This window comes from Lissotriton vulgaris, chromosome 7, assembly GCF_964263255.1.
Source record: "Lissotriton vulgaris chromosome 7, aLisVul1.2, whole genome shotgun sequence".
Lineage (NCBI taxonomy): Eukaryota > Metazoa > Chordata > Amphibia > Caudata > Salamandridae > Lissotriton > Lissotriton vulgaris.
The window spans coordinates 946,242,162-946,257,232 of NC_141695.1; the positions used below are offsets into that span (position 1 = coordinate 946,242,162).

The following is a 15,071-nucleotide window of genomic DNA, read 5'->3' on the forward strand; positions in this document are numbered from 1 at the left end:
TTTGTGTGGAGTTGTGGGCTGTCACAAGGTCATGTAGAGGATAGGGGTCGGGACAGCCTACAGGAGATGAATCTAGCTGTTCAAAGCAAAAGAACATGCACATTGTGCTGAGCCAGGAGGAGAGATGTGGGGCAAAGTTTCCTGCATTTTATGAACAGTATTGATATCTGTTACATTTTCTCTTTTATCCTAGCTCAAGCTGTTTTTTTTATCCCTCAGTAAAACGCTATGTTTTTGTTTCTGAACTAGCACAATACAAGGCTTGGCTGGACAGGACAGCATACAAAAAACTCCACAAACATGTGCAAGAGCACTAGCCTTGGCATCTGTACTCCAACAAAGGGCTTACCAACCCTCTTATGAAACATCTGCAGAAGCCCAGACCTTAGTCCATTTACTTTTCGCTGGGTGTATATGGATAACATGGAATATTCACTATTTGAGGGAGCTATACCTTCTTCAGTAATGCACAAACATACTTCTGTTTTAGGCAAACAAAATTGTTTCAACTTTTTAAAAAAAGGCTGGGGATTGAAATTCTAGACAGAAAAGCGAGGCTGGTATGAAAGCAGAATTGTTCTCCTTCAAACCAGGTTAATATGCACTAAGACTAGTCAACTTCTCAGTAATCATATCATGGATAAAAGGAAACCTTTCACATGATTTAGTCATGTGTTTATTGCTTCAGGTTTGAAACCATTAGGTGTAAATGTTACATCATAACAGCATAAGAATCAATAATGGTCACAGTGACGAAAATCCTGCTCAAGTCGAGACAAAATATATACAAAACAAAGTAAAAAATTAAGCACAGAGTATGCAAAGACACTCAAATTCGCTGTAAATGCAACATATTATTCTGCAATCAGCAGGCAGGTACAACATACAGCAAAAGCAAAATTTTACTGAAGCAAATCAAGTTTAATTTAAAAAGAGACGTAGTCCATAGAATAATAGAGAACAAAGATTTCGGGGTTCCACAGGGCAGTACAAAGATCAGGATCATGGTTCCACTTTCAATATTTTGGCCTTTTCACTTCGACCCTGCAACAGGAAATAAAAACTGTTCAATAAACTCCACAGAAATGTATTTCTTTAAGCATTCCTTCTGAACACGAAACACAAAATCAACAAACTAGGAATCCAGCTGAGACTTGGATACAGGAATACTTTGGTCTATGCCAACTACACTGGATAAATGAAATGCAAAATTTACATTCAAGGCGGATTTGGTACTTATTTCTTACTCTGCCTCCTTCACACGTGATCGGGAATTACCTGTGCCAGCAAGAGCGATTGGGAAAATATGTAAACAAGCATTGGCACAGCCAATAGGTCTCACTTTTGGGACCTTCTAAGTATTTAGTTATGAAGCACAATATTCTTGGTGTAACCACATCAACTGTTGCGTGGCTAAACACTTATGGGGTCCCAAAGGCGAGACCTATTGGCTATGCCAATGCTTGGTGTGGTTGAGTGTGTGGTTGTGTGTGTGTGGGTGGTTGCGTGTGTGTGGTGTGTGTGGTTTTGTGTGTGTGTGGTTGTGTGTGGGTGTGGTTGTGTGTGGGTGTGGTTGAGTGTGGGTGCAGTTGTGGGTGTGGGTGTCGGTGTGTGTGTGGATGTATGGTTGTGTGTGTGGTTGTGTATGGGAGTGGTTGTGTGTGTTCGAGTGGGTGCGGTTGTGGTGGTGTGTGTGTGGATGTGTGGTGGTGTGTGTGTGGATGTGTGGTTGTGGGTGTGGATGTGGTGGTGAGTGTTTGGATTGGTGGTGTGTGTGTGTGGATGTGTGGTTGTGTGCGTGGTTGTGTGTGCGTGGTTGTGTGTGCGTGGTTGTGTGTGTGTGGTTGTGGGTTTGGGTGTGGGTTTGGTTGTGTGTGTGGTTGTATGTGTTATGTGTGCTGTGTGCTTGTGTGTTTGTGTGGTTGTGTGTGTGGCTGTGTGTGTGGCTGTGGTTCTGTGTGGGTGCGGTTGGGTGTGTGGTTATGTGGTGTTGTGTGTGGCTGTGGTTCTGTGTGGGTGCGGTTGGGTGTGTGGTTATGTGGTGTTGTGTGTGGTTGTGTGTGTGGTTGTGTGTGTGGCTGTGTATGTGTGGTTGTGTATGTGTGGTTGTGTATGTGTGGTTGTGTATGTGTGGTTGTGTATGTGTGGTTGTGTATGTGTGGTTGTGTGTGTGTGTGGTTGTGTGTGTGTGGTTGTGTGTGTGTGGGGTTGTGTGCGTGTGGTTGTGTATGTGTGGTTGTGTATGTGTGTATGTGTGGTTGTGTATGTGTGGTTGTGTGTGTGTGGTTGTGTGTGTGTGGTTGTGTGTGTGTGGTTGTGTGTGTGTGGTTGTGTGTGTGTGGTTGTGTGTGTGTGGTTGTGTGTTGTGTGTGTGCGGTTGTGTGTGTGGTTGTGTGTGTGTGTGTGGTTGTATGTGTGTGGTTGTGTATGTGTGGTTGTGTGCGTTTGTGTGTGGTTGTGTGTGTGGTTGTGTGTGGTTGTGTGTGTGTGGTTGTGTGCGTATGGTTCTGTGTGTGTGGGTGCGGTTGTGTGTGTGTGGTTGTGCGCGTGTGGTTGTGTGCGTGGTTGTGTGTGTGGTTGTGTGTGTGGTTGTGTGTGTGGTTGTGTGTGTGGTGTGTGTGTGGTGTGTGTGTGGTGTGTGTGTCTGTGGTTGTGTTGTTGTGTGGTTGTATGTGTGGTTGTATGTGTGGTTGTGTGTGTGTGTGGTTGTGTGTTGTGTTTGTGTATGCGGTTGTGCGGGTGTGTGGCTGTGCGTGTGTGTGGCTATGTGCGCTTGTGTGTGGGGTTGTGTGTGTGTGTGGTTGTGTATGTGTGGTTGTGTATGTGTGGTTGTGTGTGTGTGGTTGTGTGTGGTGTGTGTGGTTGTGTGTGGTTGTGTGTGGTGTGTGTGGTTGTGTGTGGTGTGTGTGCGGTTGTGTGTGTGGTTGTGTGTGTGTGTGTGTGGTTGTATGTGTGTGTGGTTGTGTATGTGTGGTTGTGTGCGTTTGTGTGTGGTTGTGTGTGGTTGTGTGTGGTTGTGTGCGTATGGTTCTGTGTGTGTGGGTGCGGTTGTGTGTGTGTGGTTGTGTGCGTGTGGTTGTGTGCGTGGTTGTGTGTGTGGTTGTGTGTGTGGTGTGTGTGTCTGTGGTTGTGTTGTTGTGTGGTTGTATGTGTGGTTGTGTGTGTGTGTAGTTGTGTGTGTTGTGTTTGTGTATGCGGTTGTGCAGGTGTGTGGCTGTGCGTGTGTGTGGCTATGTGCGCTTGTGTGTGTGGTTGTGTGTGTGGTTGTGTGTGTGTGGTTGTGTGTGGTTGTGTGTGTGGTTGTGTGTGTCGTGTGTATGGTTGTGTGTGTCGTGTGTATGGTTGTGTGTGTGGTTGTGTATGTGTGTGGTTGTGTATGTGTGTGGTTGTGTATGTGTGTGGTTGTGTATGTGTGTGGTTGTGTATGTGGTGTGTGTGGTTGTGTGTGTGGGTTGTGTGTGTGGGTTGTGTGTGCGTGAGTTGTGTGTGCGTGGGTTGTGTGTGCGTGGGTTGCGTGGGTTGTGTGTGCGTTGGTTGTGCGTGGGTTGTGTGTGCGTGGGTTGTGTGTGCGTGGGTTGTGTGTGGGTTGTGTGTGTGTGTTGTGTGTGTGGTTGTATGTGTGGTTGTGTGTACGGTTGTGTGTACGGTTGTGTGTACGGTTGTGTGTACGGTTGTGTGTACGGTTGTGTGTGGTTGTGTGTGTGGTTATGTGTGTGTGGTTGTGTGTGGGTGGTTGTGTGGGTGGATGTGTGTGGGTGGTTGTGTGAGGGTGGGTGTATGTGTGAGGGTGGGTGTATGTGTGAGGGTGGGTGTGTGTGTGTGGTTGGGTGTGTGTGTGTGGTTGGGTGTGTGTGGTTGTGTGTGTGTGTGTGTGTGGTTGTGTGTGTGCATGAGTGGTTGTGTGTGTGTGGTTGAATGTGTTGTGGTTGTGCGTGTGGTTGGTTGTGGGTTTGGGTGTTTGTCTGGGTGCAGTTGTGGTTGTGTGTGGGTGCAGTTGTGGGTGCAGGTGTGGTTGTGAGTGTGTGAATGTGTGGTTGTGGGTGAATGTGGGGTTGTGTGTGTGTGGTTGAGTGTGGTTGTGTGTGTGTATGTGGTTGTGTGTGTGTGTGTGTGTGTGGTTGTGTGTGTGGGTGGTTGTGTGTGTGGGTGTGTGGTTGTGGGTGTGTGGTTGTGTGTGGTTGTATGTGTGGTTGGGTGTGGCTGTATGTGTGGTTGGGTGTGGTTGTAAGTGTGGTTGTAAGTGAGGTTGTTTGTGTGTGGTTGTGTGTGTGGTTGTGTGTGTGGATGGGTGGTTGTGTGGTTGTGTGTGTGGATGGGTGGTTGTGTGGTTGTGTGTGTGGATGGGTGGTTGTGTGGTTGCGTGTGAGGTTGTAGTTGTGTGTGTGGTTGTGTGTGTAGTTGTGTGTGTGTGTGTGGTTGTGAGTGTGTGGTTGTGAGTGTGGTTGTGTGTGTTTGTGTGTGGTTGTGTGAATGTGTGGTTGTGTGTGTGTGATTGTGTGTGTGGTTGTGTGTGTGGTTGTGTGTGTGGTTGTGTGTGTGGTTGTGTGTGTGGTTGTGCGTGTGGTTGTGGGTGTGTGGTTGTGTGTGGTTGTATGTGTGGTTGAGTGTGGTTGTGTGTGTGTGGTTGCGTGTGTGGTTGTGTGTGTGGTTGTGTGTGTGGTTGTGTGTGTGGATGGGTGGTTGTGTGGTTGCGTGTGAGGTTGTAGTTGTGTGTGTGGTTGTGTGTGTAGTTGTGTGTGTAGTTGTGTGTGGGTGGTTGTGAGTGTGGTTGTGAGTGTGGTTGTGGTTGTGTGCGTTTGTGTGTGGTTGTGTGAATGTGTGGTTGTGTGTGTGTGATTGTGTGTGGTTGTGTGTGATTGTGTGTGGGTGGTTGTGTGTGGGTGGTTGTGTGTTGTGTGTGTGGTTGTGGGTGTGTGTATGGTTGTGGGTGGGATTGTGTCTGTGATTGTGCGTGTATGGCTGTGTCTGTGTGTGTGGTTGTGTGTGTGGTTGTGCGTGTGGTTGTGCGTGTGGTTGTGCGTGTGGTTGTGCGTGTGGTTGTGCGTGTGGTTGTGCGTGTGGTTGTGGGTGTGGTTGTGGGTGTGTGGTTGTGGGTGTGTGGTTGTGTGTGTGGTTGTGTGTGTGGTTGTGTGTGGTTGTGTGTGGCTGTGGTTGTGTGTGGTTCTGTGTGTGTGCTTGGGTGTAGTTGTGTGTGGTTGTGTGTGTGTGGTTGTGTGTGTGGTTGTGGTGTGTGTGTGGCTGTGGTTTTGTGTGTGTGGCTGTGGTTTTGTGTGTGTGGTTGTGGTTTTGTGTGTGTGGTTGTGTGTGTGGTGGTTGTATGTGTGGTGTGTGTGGTTGTATGTGTGGTTGTGTGTGCGATTGTGGTTGTGTGTGTGATTGTGGTTGTGTGTGTGTGTGTGGTTGCGTGTGTGGTTGAGAGTGTGGTTGTGAGTGTGGTTGTGAGTGTGGTTGTGAGTGTGACAGTAATACTAAAAGCATCTCAAAATAAAGGAACGCAAACATCGAGTTTGTGCAAAGAGAAAGCACGTTGTAAGTCAAACGGGTAGCAGCAATGCATTAACACAACATGTTATTTGATGTTTATGGTGTTGTGTGTGTGTGGTTGTGTGTGTGTGTGTGTGTGTGGTTGTGTGTGTTTGTGTGGTTCCTCGGAGGTGACGTCCCGCAGGTCAGTAAATTATGGGTACGGGAGTGCGCGAGCTCCCAGTTATCCGGTATCCCCGATGCTGGGAATTCTGTTGAAGCAGATTCTGCGGGTAGCGGTGCGAGAATCCGTGTTCCGGGTGCGTACCTATAATTTACTGACCTGCGGGACGTCACCTCCGAGGAACCAACTCAGAGCACCATTCTTCCGAAGACTTTGGGAGCGTATACACCGCCCAGAATCTACTTTCTGAGGACCAAGAACCTACATTGAGGTTCCTTCTTTTGGGACCGTTCTTACTCCACACAGACCTTCATACATTACCTGGTCTCGAGCAGGGCCGGGTCGGAATTATCACCGGCTTAGCGACCTTGCGTGTGCTACCTCAAACCTACAGCCCTGAGGAGTCACGGAATTACATTCATCATTCCTATGCGACGAAACACGTGTCGGCTGGCTACAATGACCATTAAATGAAGATACTTTTCAAAAAGACATTGGTGTTCTTGACAGCTGCAATTTGAACGTTAAGGTGTCCATCGTGGCAAAATCATTGACTCTATCCTTTTGTTGTGTGCAGCAGGCATTTAGCTGTTTGTAACCTCCAATGAGGACTGGACTTTTTACTTGTGTTGTTACAGTCTATTTTAGCTACAGTCTGGAGCACTATTTTCTTAAATGTCTTTAATCTAGCTGCTTTTGCAGGCACAATAGGCTCTCCCTAACCCACCCTGTTTTCAGGACAGCATGGCGCCCTATCATGGACGCTGCAGTTTAGATTTAAAAAATGCTGCACAGCTCAACACTTCTGCACACGTTACGCTGCTTAACAAATGCTTTATATTTTAAAAACTCCCCATACTGTTACTTTACAGGTGGCCACACCATTCTTTTGAAGAGCAGAGTCTTTAAAAAAGGGGCGCGGCTGACATTAAAGTGAAAGCGCAGCTTTGGGTGCTTTTACCACAGCAACAAAAATTCTTTGTCAACTTGGCAAATGCTTTTTTCCTATAAAACCACCCCATACTGCGCTTTCACTTAAATGGCAGCCGCGCACCTTTCTTTAGACGCGGGCCGTCTAAAGAAAGTACGTGGCCGCCATTAAAGTGGAAGTGCGGTACGGGCCGCTTTTACAGGCAAGCATTTAGAAAGCAATTGGTCTCACATTTGCAATAGTTTAAGCTATTAGCATTGTAAATGACTATGCCTTTTATTTATGTTTTAAAAATCAAAACATAAATAAAATGCAGTCATTTTCAATGCCAATAACTCAAACGTGCGTAATTGCGAGGCCTATTGCATTGCAAATGCTTGTTTAATTTGGTGGTCATTTTGCTTCCTTCAGAATATTCACTTGTCAGGTAGGTTTAAATACCAATATTGAATGAATTCAGGAGCCATGTTACAAAAATTGGCAAGTTGGGGCGGTAAACCGTCCCTTGATATGTAGTTAAGTGGATTCAGTTTGCTTAGTAATTTAATATGTGGCTATCTGACGTGGAGCAGGTTGATGTACCACCACTGTCTCAGCTATTAGTATCATTCTTGCTCTGTAATGACTCGGCTTTCTCAGAGTTGATAGAATTGAAGGAAACTGTGGATAGCATGAAGAAATTTCCATCAAAAGGTTAATACATAAAAAGCCCTGTTCCTGAAACATGTACACAAAGACTTGGCATCTTTTTCACACATGCAAATATCTCCATCACAATAAAACCCAAATCACAAAAGATTTCCATAAGAATGTCATCAGTCAAGACCCATTCACAATTCTCTAACAGACTTTAGAGACAAATTACCGGTCAGCAATCAGTTTCAGAGCCAGATCGACTGAACGTTTAATGAGAGAGCACTAGTTTTCATTCCACCCTGCTTATAGAGTTAATGCATTGTTGTGGTGTTGTCCATCTGATCATAACTCTCACCCCTGTCAGAAATGGAAGAAAAGACTCAAGAACTTAACACCAATAGAATGATATGACTAGAGTCCTTGAATTGTTAGATGGTCAAGACCAGAACCCGATCCCACTATGGAGACATCCAAAATTCTAATGGAGCTGATCTTCTACGGGATGTGAATATATGCAAAATACATGTCTATGGCGTCAGTTTGTCTCTCTGATGCAGAAACAATATTCAAAACCTTTCTTTCTTCATCCTCCTATGTCTATCTGAGTTGCAGGAAAGACCAGAACTCCTTGAATGTATGCATTTTCCTCTTGTGCCCGAAGAACTAGCTACAGTACAATTTAATGGAGAAGGATCTTTGTTTCAGCATGAATGAGGTATAATTGGAATATTGAAAGCAGGTGGAAACTTTAATGTGTTTCATACTAAGATCCAATACCTTGTTACATGCTCAGAAAATAGAAGGCTCTGTCGGGACAGAGGCTTCAAGCAAATTGTTACAGTTTAAACTGGCATATATGCTTTGTCTTCTACAAGGGCAACCCTCTTGTCTTTCAAAAGGTTTTTATTGGCCGCCAGAGCATACAGGTAAGTATAGAGATTCCCACGCAAAAGGAAGTAGTTAATTTATCACCCATCTTCACTTATGTATGACCTGATAACTGCAACCTGCTGTTCTCGTCCTTACCACTTCTGCCTTAGAGATGAACAGACTTGGGGGCAAAAAACTTAACTAACTAGAATCCACCAGACCGGCAGAACACCTGACAAAAAGTGGCTCAAATCAACCAGCAGACATGGGAAGTTTCAAATGTGTTCACAGCTGAGAGTTTCCATCAGAACAAATGAGTGAAATGAGATTTTGATTTCAAAATGTAATCCTACTCTTTAGGTGCATATAATAGGTCGGTTACGCAACCCTCCATTTCACTGGACATCTTCCTTCCAGAGGTGCTATGTATTCCTAGGATTTCTTTAATGCAGGGTTCTTAAGCTAGATAAGGATCTACATTTGGTTGTTCCCTGTGAAATGGCCTACGTGAATCTTCACAAATAGTTCCAATTTTACTTGTAGGCTTGTGGAAGTGTGGGATAGTGCATCATTTTCCAACAGCAGTTGAGTTCAGTTTTATGTTCTAATGTAAATATAAGGAAAGATGGCAAACCAAGGTTCTTAGTCAAATATGTACTCATACTACTTTTCAAAGGTAATAAAGGCTGTGAGAGTTTGCTAAAATTGGAAGGGGAGGACTAATCCTTTTCTTCAAGACAAGGGGATCTGATATACTTACTTTTAACAACTCGGCCGGCCCCAGGGGGGTGGGGGTGTTTGCTAGTTGGAAGCACCACTACTGTCTCACTGCTGAAAAACTGGCCCGGTAACAAAAACAGCCCCCAGGGGGTCCAAAACCGGCCCCCACCCTGGCGGCCCACTGGGGAAACATCCGGTGCCCGCTACGGCCTGTCCGACCCTTTTCTCTTTGGCTTCAGATAAAGGAAAAACAGTCAAGGCTGCCTAGTGTCTTGTGTCTTTCATGCTGGATCTCTCGGTGGCATTCCACACTGTGCCCCACTCTCTGCTCCTTGATCGCCTGTCAGAGATAGGCGTTTCCGGCACAGCCTTGCGGTGGATCAGGTCCTTTTTGAAAGACCGGACACAGCGGGTCTGGCTTCCTCCCTGTTCCTCGGAGCCAATGCAGGTAACCACCGGGGTGCCGCAAGGGTATCATTTAGCCGCCTACTGTTTAACATCTATGTGACTCCGCTGGTCTATCTTGCTGAGTCTCTTGGGGCTAAAGTGATGGCCTATGCGGATGACACCCAGCTCCTGATCTCATGGGGCAGGGAGGATAATTCGGTAGTGGCGGCCCAACATTGTCTGTCTTCGGTTTTCCAATGGCTGGTTAAGGCTCAGCTGAAGTGCAACGAAGGGAAATTGGAAGTGCTTCTTTATGGGTCATTCACTTTGGACTTCAAATAAAGGCTCTGGCCTCCTGGCTTTCCTCGTCCTTTGGCAGTAAAAAAGAGCCGCAAAAAATCTGGGCGTCTGGTTCGACGACAACCTGAATTTCTCTACAAAAATAAAGAAGCTGGCGGGCACATGCTTTGGCACCTTAAACATCTTGAGGAAGTTTCTTCCCTTTTTGCCAGGCAGTGCCAGAGCAACAGTGGTCCGGGCTCTTATCTTGTCCCGTTTGGACTATGCCAATGCCCTACTGGTAGGCAGCCCGGGCCACCTTGTTAAGAAATTGCAGGTTGTTCAAAACTCTGCGGCCAGATTGCTCTTTGGACTGACTTCTAGGCACAGTGTGCGCCATCATTTGCGTTTCTTGCACTGGCTTCCTGTTGACTCACGGCTGAAATTTAAGATGCTGGCCATCGCTCATAGGGCTCTCCATGGGCTTGGGCCCATCTATTTGCAGAGGAGGTTTGCTTTTTACTCACCCGGAAGACAGCTACGCGTGTCCGCTCAGCGGCTGTTACAGACCCCCTGGTTCAACCGCCAAAGACTGGGAGGGGTTTAGTTTGTGCGGAAAGCCAGTCTGGCTTGGAACACTTTGCCCTGGGCGCTCAGGTGTATCCAGGACCCACTGCTTTTTAAGAAAAAACTGAAAACTTTACTTTTCTAGTGGCTGTCTTGTGCTCTTTTTGGTCTTTTCCTTCCGTTAGCACCGGGATACTTTTGAGTAGCTGCGCGCTGTATGAATTCAATATAACATAACATAACATGTTTATGTGAAAGGCTTGGGGATTGATGGCCCCATGCATTTCCACAGGAGAGAGGGAACCCACTGTACACCCAATGTTGTAACTGAGCCATACCCTTTGACAGCAAAAGCTCATGCCCTTATGTTTACATTTATTTCTTTGCCAAGCCCACAGCCCATTTTTAGGAAACCTCTAACACCAACCTACTCTGCTGAGTTATTTTCTGGCTAGGAAGGGAGCACTCCCCATCCTTTTTCTTGTGTGATCACACGTACAGACAATTTCGTTCATAATCTAAGTTTCCTAAGCGGACTTAATGTAACAAATCAGGTCTTCAGAATGTTCATCCATGTTGTTACTCACCCATCTGCCTCCAACTTCTTTCGCTTTTCAATAATCTGGAAAACGATAAAAATGAATTACTTTTGAAGTAATCTAAACATTGTCTAAAATCACAAGCAAAAGTAGGAACAACTCTCAAACTGGAGGTCTCGCCAATAAAGAATAACTTTTCCTCATGTCAGTGCTAACAAGTGAACAAAGTGCCTGTTCTTAATAAATGCCAGTAAAGCAACTGCATTAGTCTTCATCATATGTCAGCACAGACAGCAAGACAAGTGCAGAGTCTCAATTCTATCCTTTGCTTGACATATCCATTACTCACTTTTCAGGGTCTATTGTGTCTATTCATCCTACATGAACACAGTCTCCCAATATGAGGACAGGTTTAACTACTTTATCTACAAAAAGCCCAGTGTAATAAGGACTTTCTGAATGTGTAATCTCTAGGTTCCAGTTTAAAAACAAGGCGTGTATCCTTCTGATAGGAAGACAATGACAATCAAAGCCTTCACAATCTAGCCTGTACATAACCTCTCACAAAACGCAACTGTCTTTTAAAGGTACAGGAGAAGGGCATGCTCAAAAAGGCTGGGACATTCATGTAGCCGTACCATTACTGACTTTCCCCTTAATTTGTTTCAGTGCCCTCACCTGCTGTTGATGGTTGATATCAAACACTAACATTTGTAACTTAGTTCACAGTCACTAATGCTACATTACTTAAAACCACCATGCACCAAATCAGTCTGTAAAGCGCCCTGTATAAATACTATTACATTATGTAATAGCTCACAGAAAGAAAGACATGGAAATAAAATGATAGAACTATTTGAGACTCTTCTGGATAGATCACACAAACCAGAACAAGATCACAAATGTGCTGGGACACCAAATATACAATTGTGTTGAAGAATCTACGTTGTTCACAGAGACAGAGCAGGGCTTGGGCTGTACTTAGACCAAGCTCTTCAAGACCAAACCAAAAACATAGTGAAACTAATAATGAGACACATTTACAAGAAAAAGGGCACCAGGAAAGAGGCAGATGCTATCACAACAAGCATTTGCAATGCAATAGGTCTCGCATTTGCTAGAGTTAGTGCTATTGGCATTGTAAATGAAAATGTGTTTAATGTCATTGTTTGGAGTGTAGTGGACAAAGTGAGGAGGAAATACAGAGGGGAAGGTTGAGAATGCACCGCGAGATGTAGTGGCGGAGGGCAGGGTTAGAGGAAATAGGAGGGACATGGCGACATCAATTAAATAAAAGTGAGGGAGGGGGAAAGCGGTAGATGCAGATATGGATTAATGAGGTAGTGTTTGAGCAGAGGAGAGACAGATATAAGACAAGATAGGCTGAAGAGAAAGGGGGGCCATGGTGACAACACAAAACAGGATTGAGTGGTCATGGCAGGGAAAAGGTGGTTGCGGTCATGGTTTGGCGGGTCAATGGCAGGCTTCAAGACACAGCACCTACACAAGTGATCCACTGCTGGATACGTAATGTATGAGCTGAAGATCACGTGCTAAGATGAGCAGAATTTAGTGCATAGCTATTTTTGCTGAATTAGGTGCATCGTACCAACCAAGAGATCCGAGGGAGTCACTGCACATCAATTATGAACATATTTTACTGCCCCCTAGTAGGCGAAACAAAAGGGGATGATGGACGGAGCGTTTGACAAAATCAAATACTCACCCCCAGTCAACTGATCTGGGTTTAATCCATCACCAATCTTTAGCTCACTCAGCTACCCCAGTTCAGACATGGCCATATGCAAATCAGTCTGACCCTGTGCCCTAGTAGGCGGGCAGGTTTATTTTCCGTTAGGAATCAGAACACTCTTGAGGCACAGCCATCTGCAATTGTATTTGCGCAGTTCAACAAAGTTTGGTGAGGCTGGCCCGCAGATTAGGCTACGGGAGCAGAGTTATCCACATACCTAACACCCCACAAACAGGTCAGGGGTGTATCTCAAAATAATGCTACCCTCACACACCGCGAAGAATGGGATGAGGAAAGGTATATTCATTGTCCGACTCCTTGGACAGAAAGTGGGTCCTTGAGGGGCTGGTTCCCCCTGAAGAGTTGACCCCCTACCCTCACATCACCCCAGCAAATTGTGTTATGACCCTGGTACAAACAAGGAAAAGTTCAATATAAGAAATGTCTCCCTTTGCAGCTATGGATGCAGTTTAGCAAACGGTTACCATGGTAACCGATCCAGCACGACAGGTAGTGTTTCGCTGTCACGTGGTATGTTGCATTATTTTTTTTAGGAGCTTGGACGTCACCTTTGATCCCACCTTTCATCATGTTGCAATTTTTTTTTTTTAGGAGTATTCATGTCACCTTGGTCCCCGCCTTATCACAAGCCATAGCTAATCTGTTCCATTCTTTCATGCTACTCTAGGAATTAAGTAAAAAGCCACAGTGGAACCACTCTCTTCACTGCTCACCTGTCGGTGTGTACCAGAACCAGGAGTGATGGCGAGAAATTGAAAACTCAGGCACAGTCGGTTAACGAAACTTGAGGGGGGTTTCCAAACTGCATGGAGGGGGCACCCACGCAGTCAAGAGCCATCAGGCCCTCTTTGCACAGAGCTGGAGGGGCCCTTGGAGCTCGGGCCCCCGCGCACCTAGGAGACTATTAATACACCACTGCTCAGATACAGTGAGAACCCTTCCAGGCTGAGGCCACTAAATATGTGTGCGGCTGGGGCACAGGAAGTCGCTTGCAAGATGACACCTCTAACTGAATGGACTCTAACATGGCAGCCCTATTGGCCTGTCAGAGTTTGCTGCTTTTTTAGAAAAGTTACCCTCTCCTTACAGGCCAGTCCAACTTTGCGCAGTTTCTCATTAACTGCTCGCCCTTTCTTGGGGAAATATTTACAAAACGGATGGCATCTTGGAGGGGCTCAGAGAGTGAGATTGTCACGAACAGGAAATGGAAAAGTGCAGGAAGTTTTGAGAGGGGTTCATGCCAGGATAGAGAGAGGAAAGGGTGAGCTCTGCGCCCTCGTGAAGATGTTTCCTCTGATGCAGTTTTCTTTTCACCGCAGGTTCTCCTCCAGTCAAGAGGCTGCGCTGCGCCATATACACCTGCTCATTTCGGTTTCTGGTGCCTATTACTTGAAGACCCGAAAGATCCCTCGCCGTGCCCTCTAACACACACAAATCAGCACGTCCTAAGCTTGGTGTTAAACATAATGAAAAAACCAGTGGTGACCGCGCACCACAGAGGAGCCGACGCGGGAATCTAAACCAGTGGTGCGCGTGCACCACAGAGGAGCGTAGGAGGGAGTGCGGCAGCAAGGCGAACGCGCTCTGCTGCGCGTGCTGGCAACTGGTGGGAATGGGCAGAATGGGCTGAGCAAAGGCGGGACATGCCTTTTCCCAATTGCGTGCATTATTTTTATTTAAAAAACACGCTAAACTCAATGGCAGCCAGTGAAAGCCTGCTCACATGCTCGAGCCTGTGAGCAGCTTTCAGAACTCCATACAAAAGGGCTCGTGCTGCGTACTGTAACGCGGGCACGAGCCCTATAAAGTGTCAAGTTTTCTATTTCCAAAGGCATGAAGCAAGCATGTGGCAAGTTTAGATGAAGAAATACCCATCAACAAATAGAGATGTGCTACATAATGTCCATGTGACACCAAGCGACTTCCCCAAGCCTTGACTAACTAAACCCCTCCAAAATTCAACATTGGAGAACCGCCCCCGCAGCAACTGTTCCCATAGGCCCCCTCTGCCCCATACCACCTCAACCCCTCTGACCTCCCTGACCCCTGTAACTCTTACCTCCCTAACTATCAAATTGACACCCCCCACTCTACCATTCCTGTGATCCTGGGGACTAGCAGAATCCCTTCCTCCCCCAGACCCCCATCACAACTCTCTGCCATCCAATCTTGCCCTCCGCCCATAAACAACCAGACACCCCATGCATGCATGCTAGTTAACTGCCGCTCAGCTGTCCGACATGCAACAGAAATAGCTGAATCCATCCTCAGTGATGATATTGACATCGCCATCCTTACAGAAACCTGGCTCAACGACCACTCTACAACTATCCTTGACCTAATCTCCCCCCCCCCCCCCACCCCCCGGTTACTCCATACTCAGAAAAGATAAACTAGATAGAATTGGAGGTGGTCTAGCCATCATCTTTAAAAAACAACTTCAACTTTCGCTTGTTAAGAATACTGACCCACACCACCTTTGAATACCTTGGTGCAGAACTTATAATTCAGGGCGCCCCTCCTATTCGCCTACATAACATCTACCATCCTCCTGGCGAATCCCTTCTCTTCGCAGGGGAATTTTCCGACCTCCTCACCCAATCCTTGCTTTCCAACTCTACAAATCTCTTCCTTGCAGACTTCAACCTCCACTGGAATGACATCAAAGACTCAGCAGCTAATCTCCTCTTGAATCTTCTGTAGATCAGTGACCTTAAACAA

General features: G+C 46.2%; 1 protein-coding gene across 1 annotated transcript in view; it reads right to left on the reverse strand.

Moving 5' to 3' along the window:
- Window positions 1-653: 653 nt before the first annotated feature.
- Window positions 654-15,071, reverse strand: part of IK (IK cytokine) — a 184,127-nt gene continuing 169,709 nt past the window's right edge. Inside the window, exons 19-20 of the mRNA XM_086931381.1 lie at window positions 10,625-10,659; window positions 654-1,044 (exon numbers count right to left, since the gene is read on the reverse strand). Coding sequence (XP_086787507.1) covers window positions 1,017-1,044; window positions 10,625-10,659 — 63 coding nt within the window. The 3' untranslated portion in view covers window positions 654-1,016. The remainder of the gene's footprint in view (window positions 1,045-10,624; window positions 10,660-15,071) is intronic.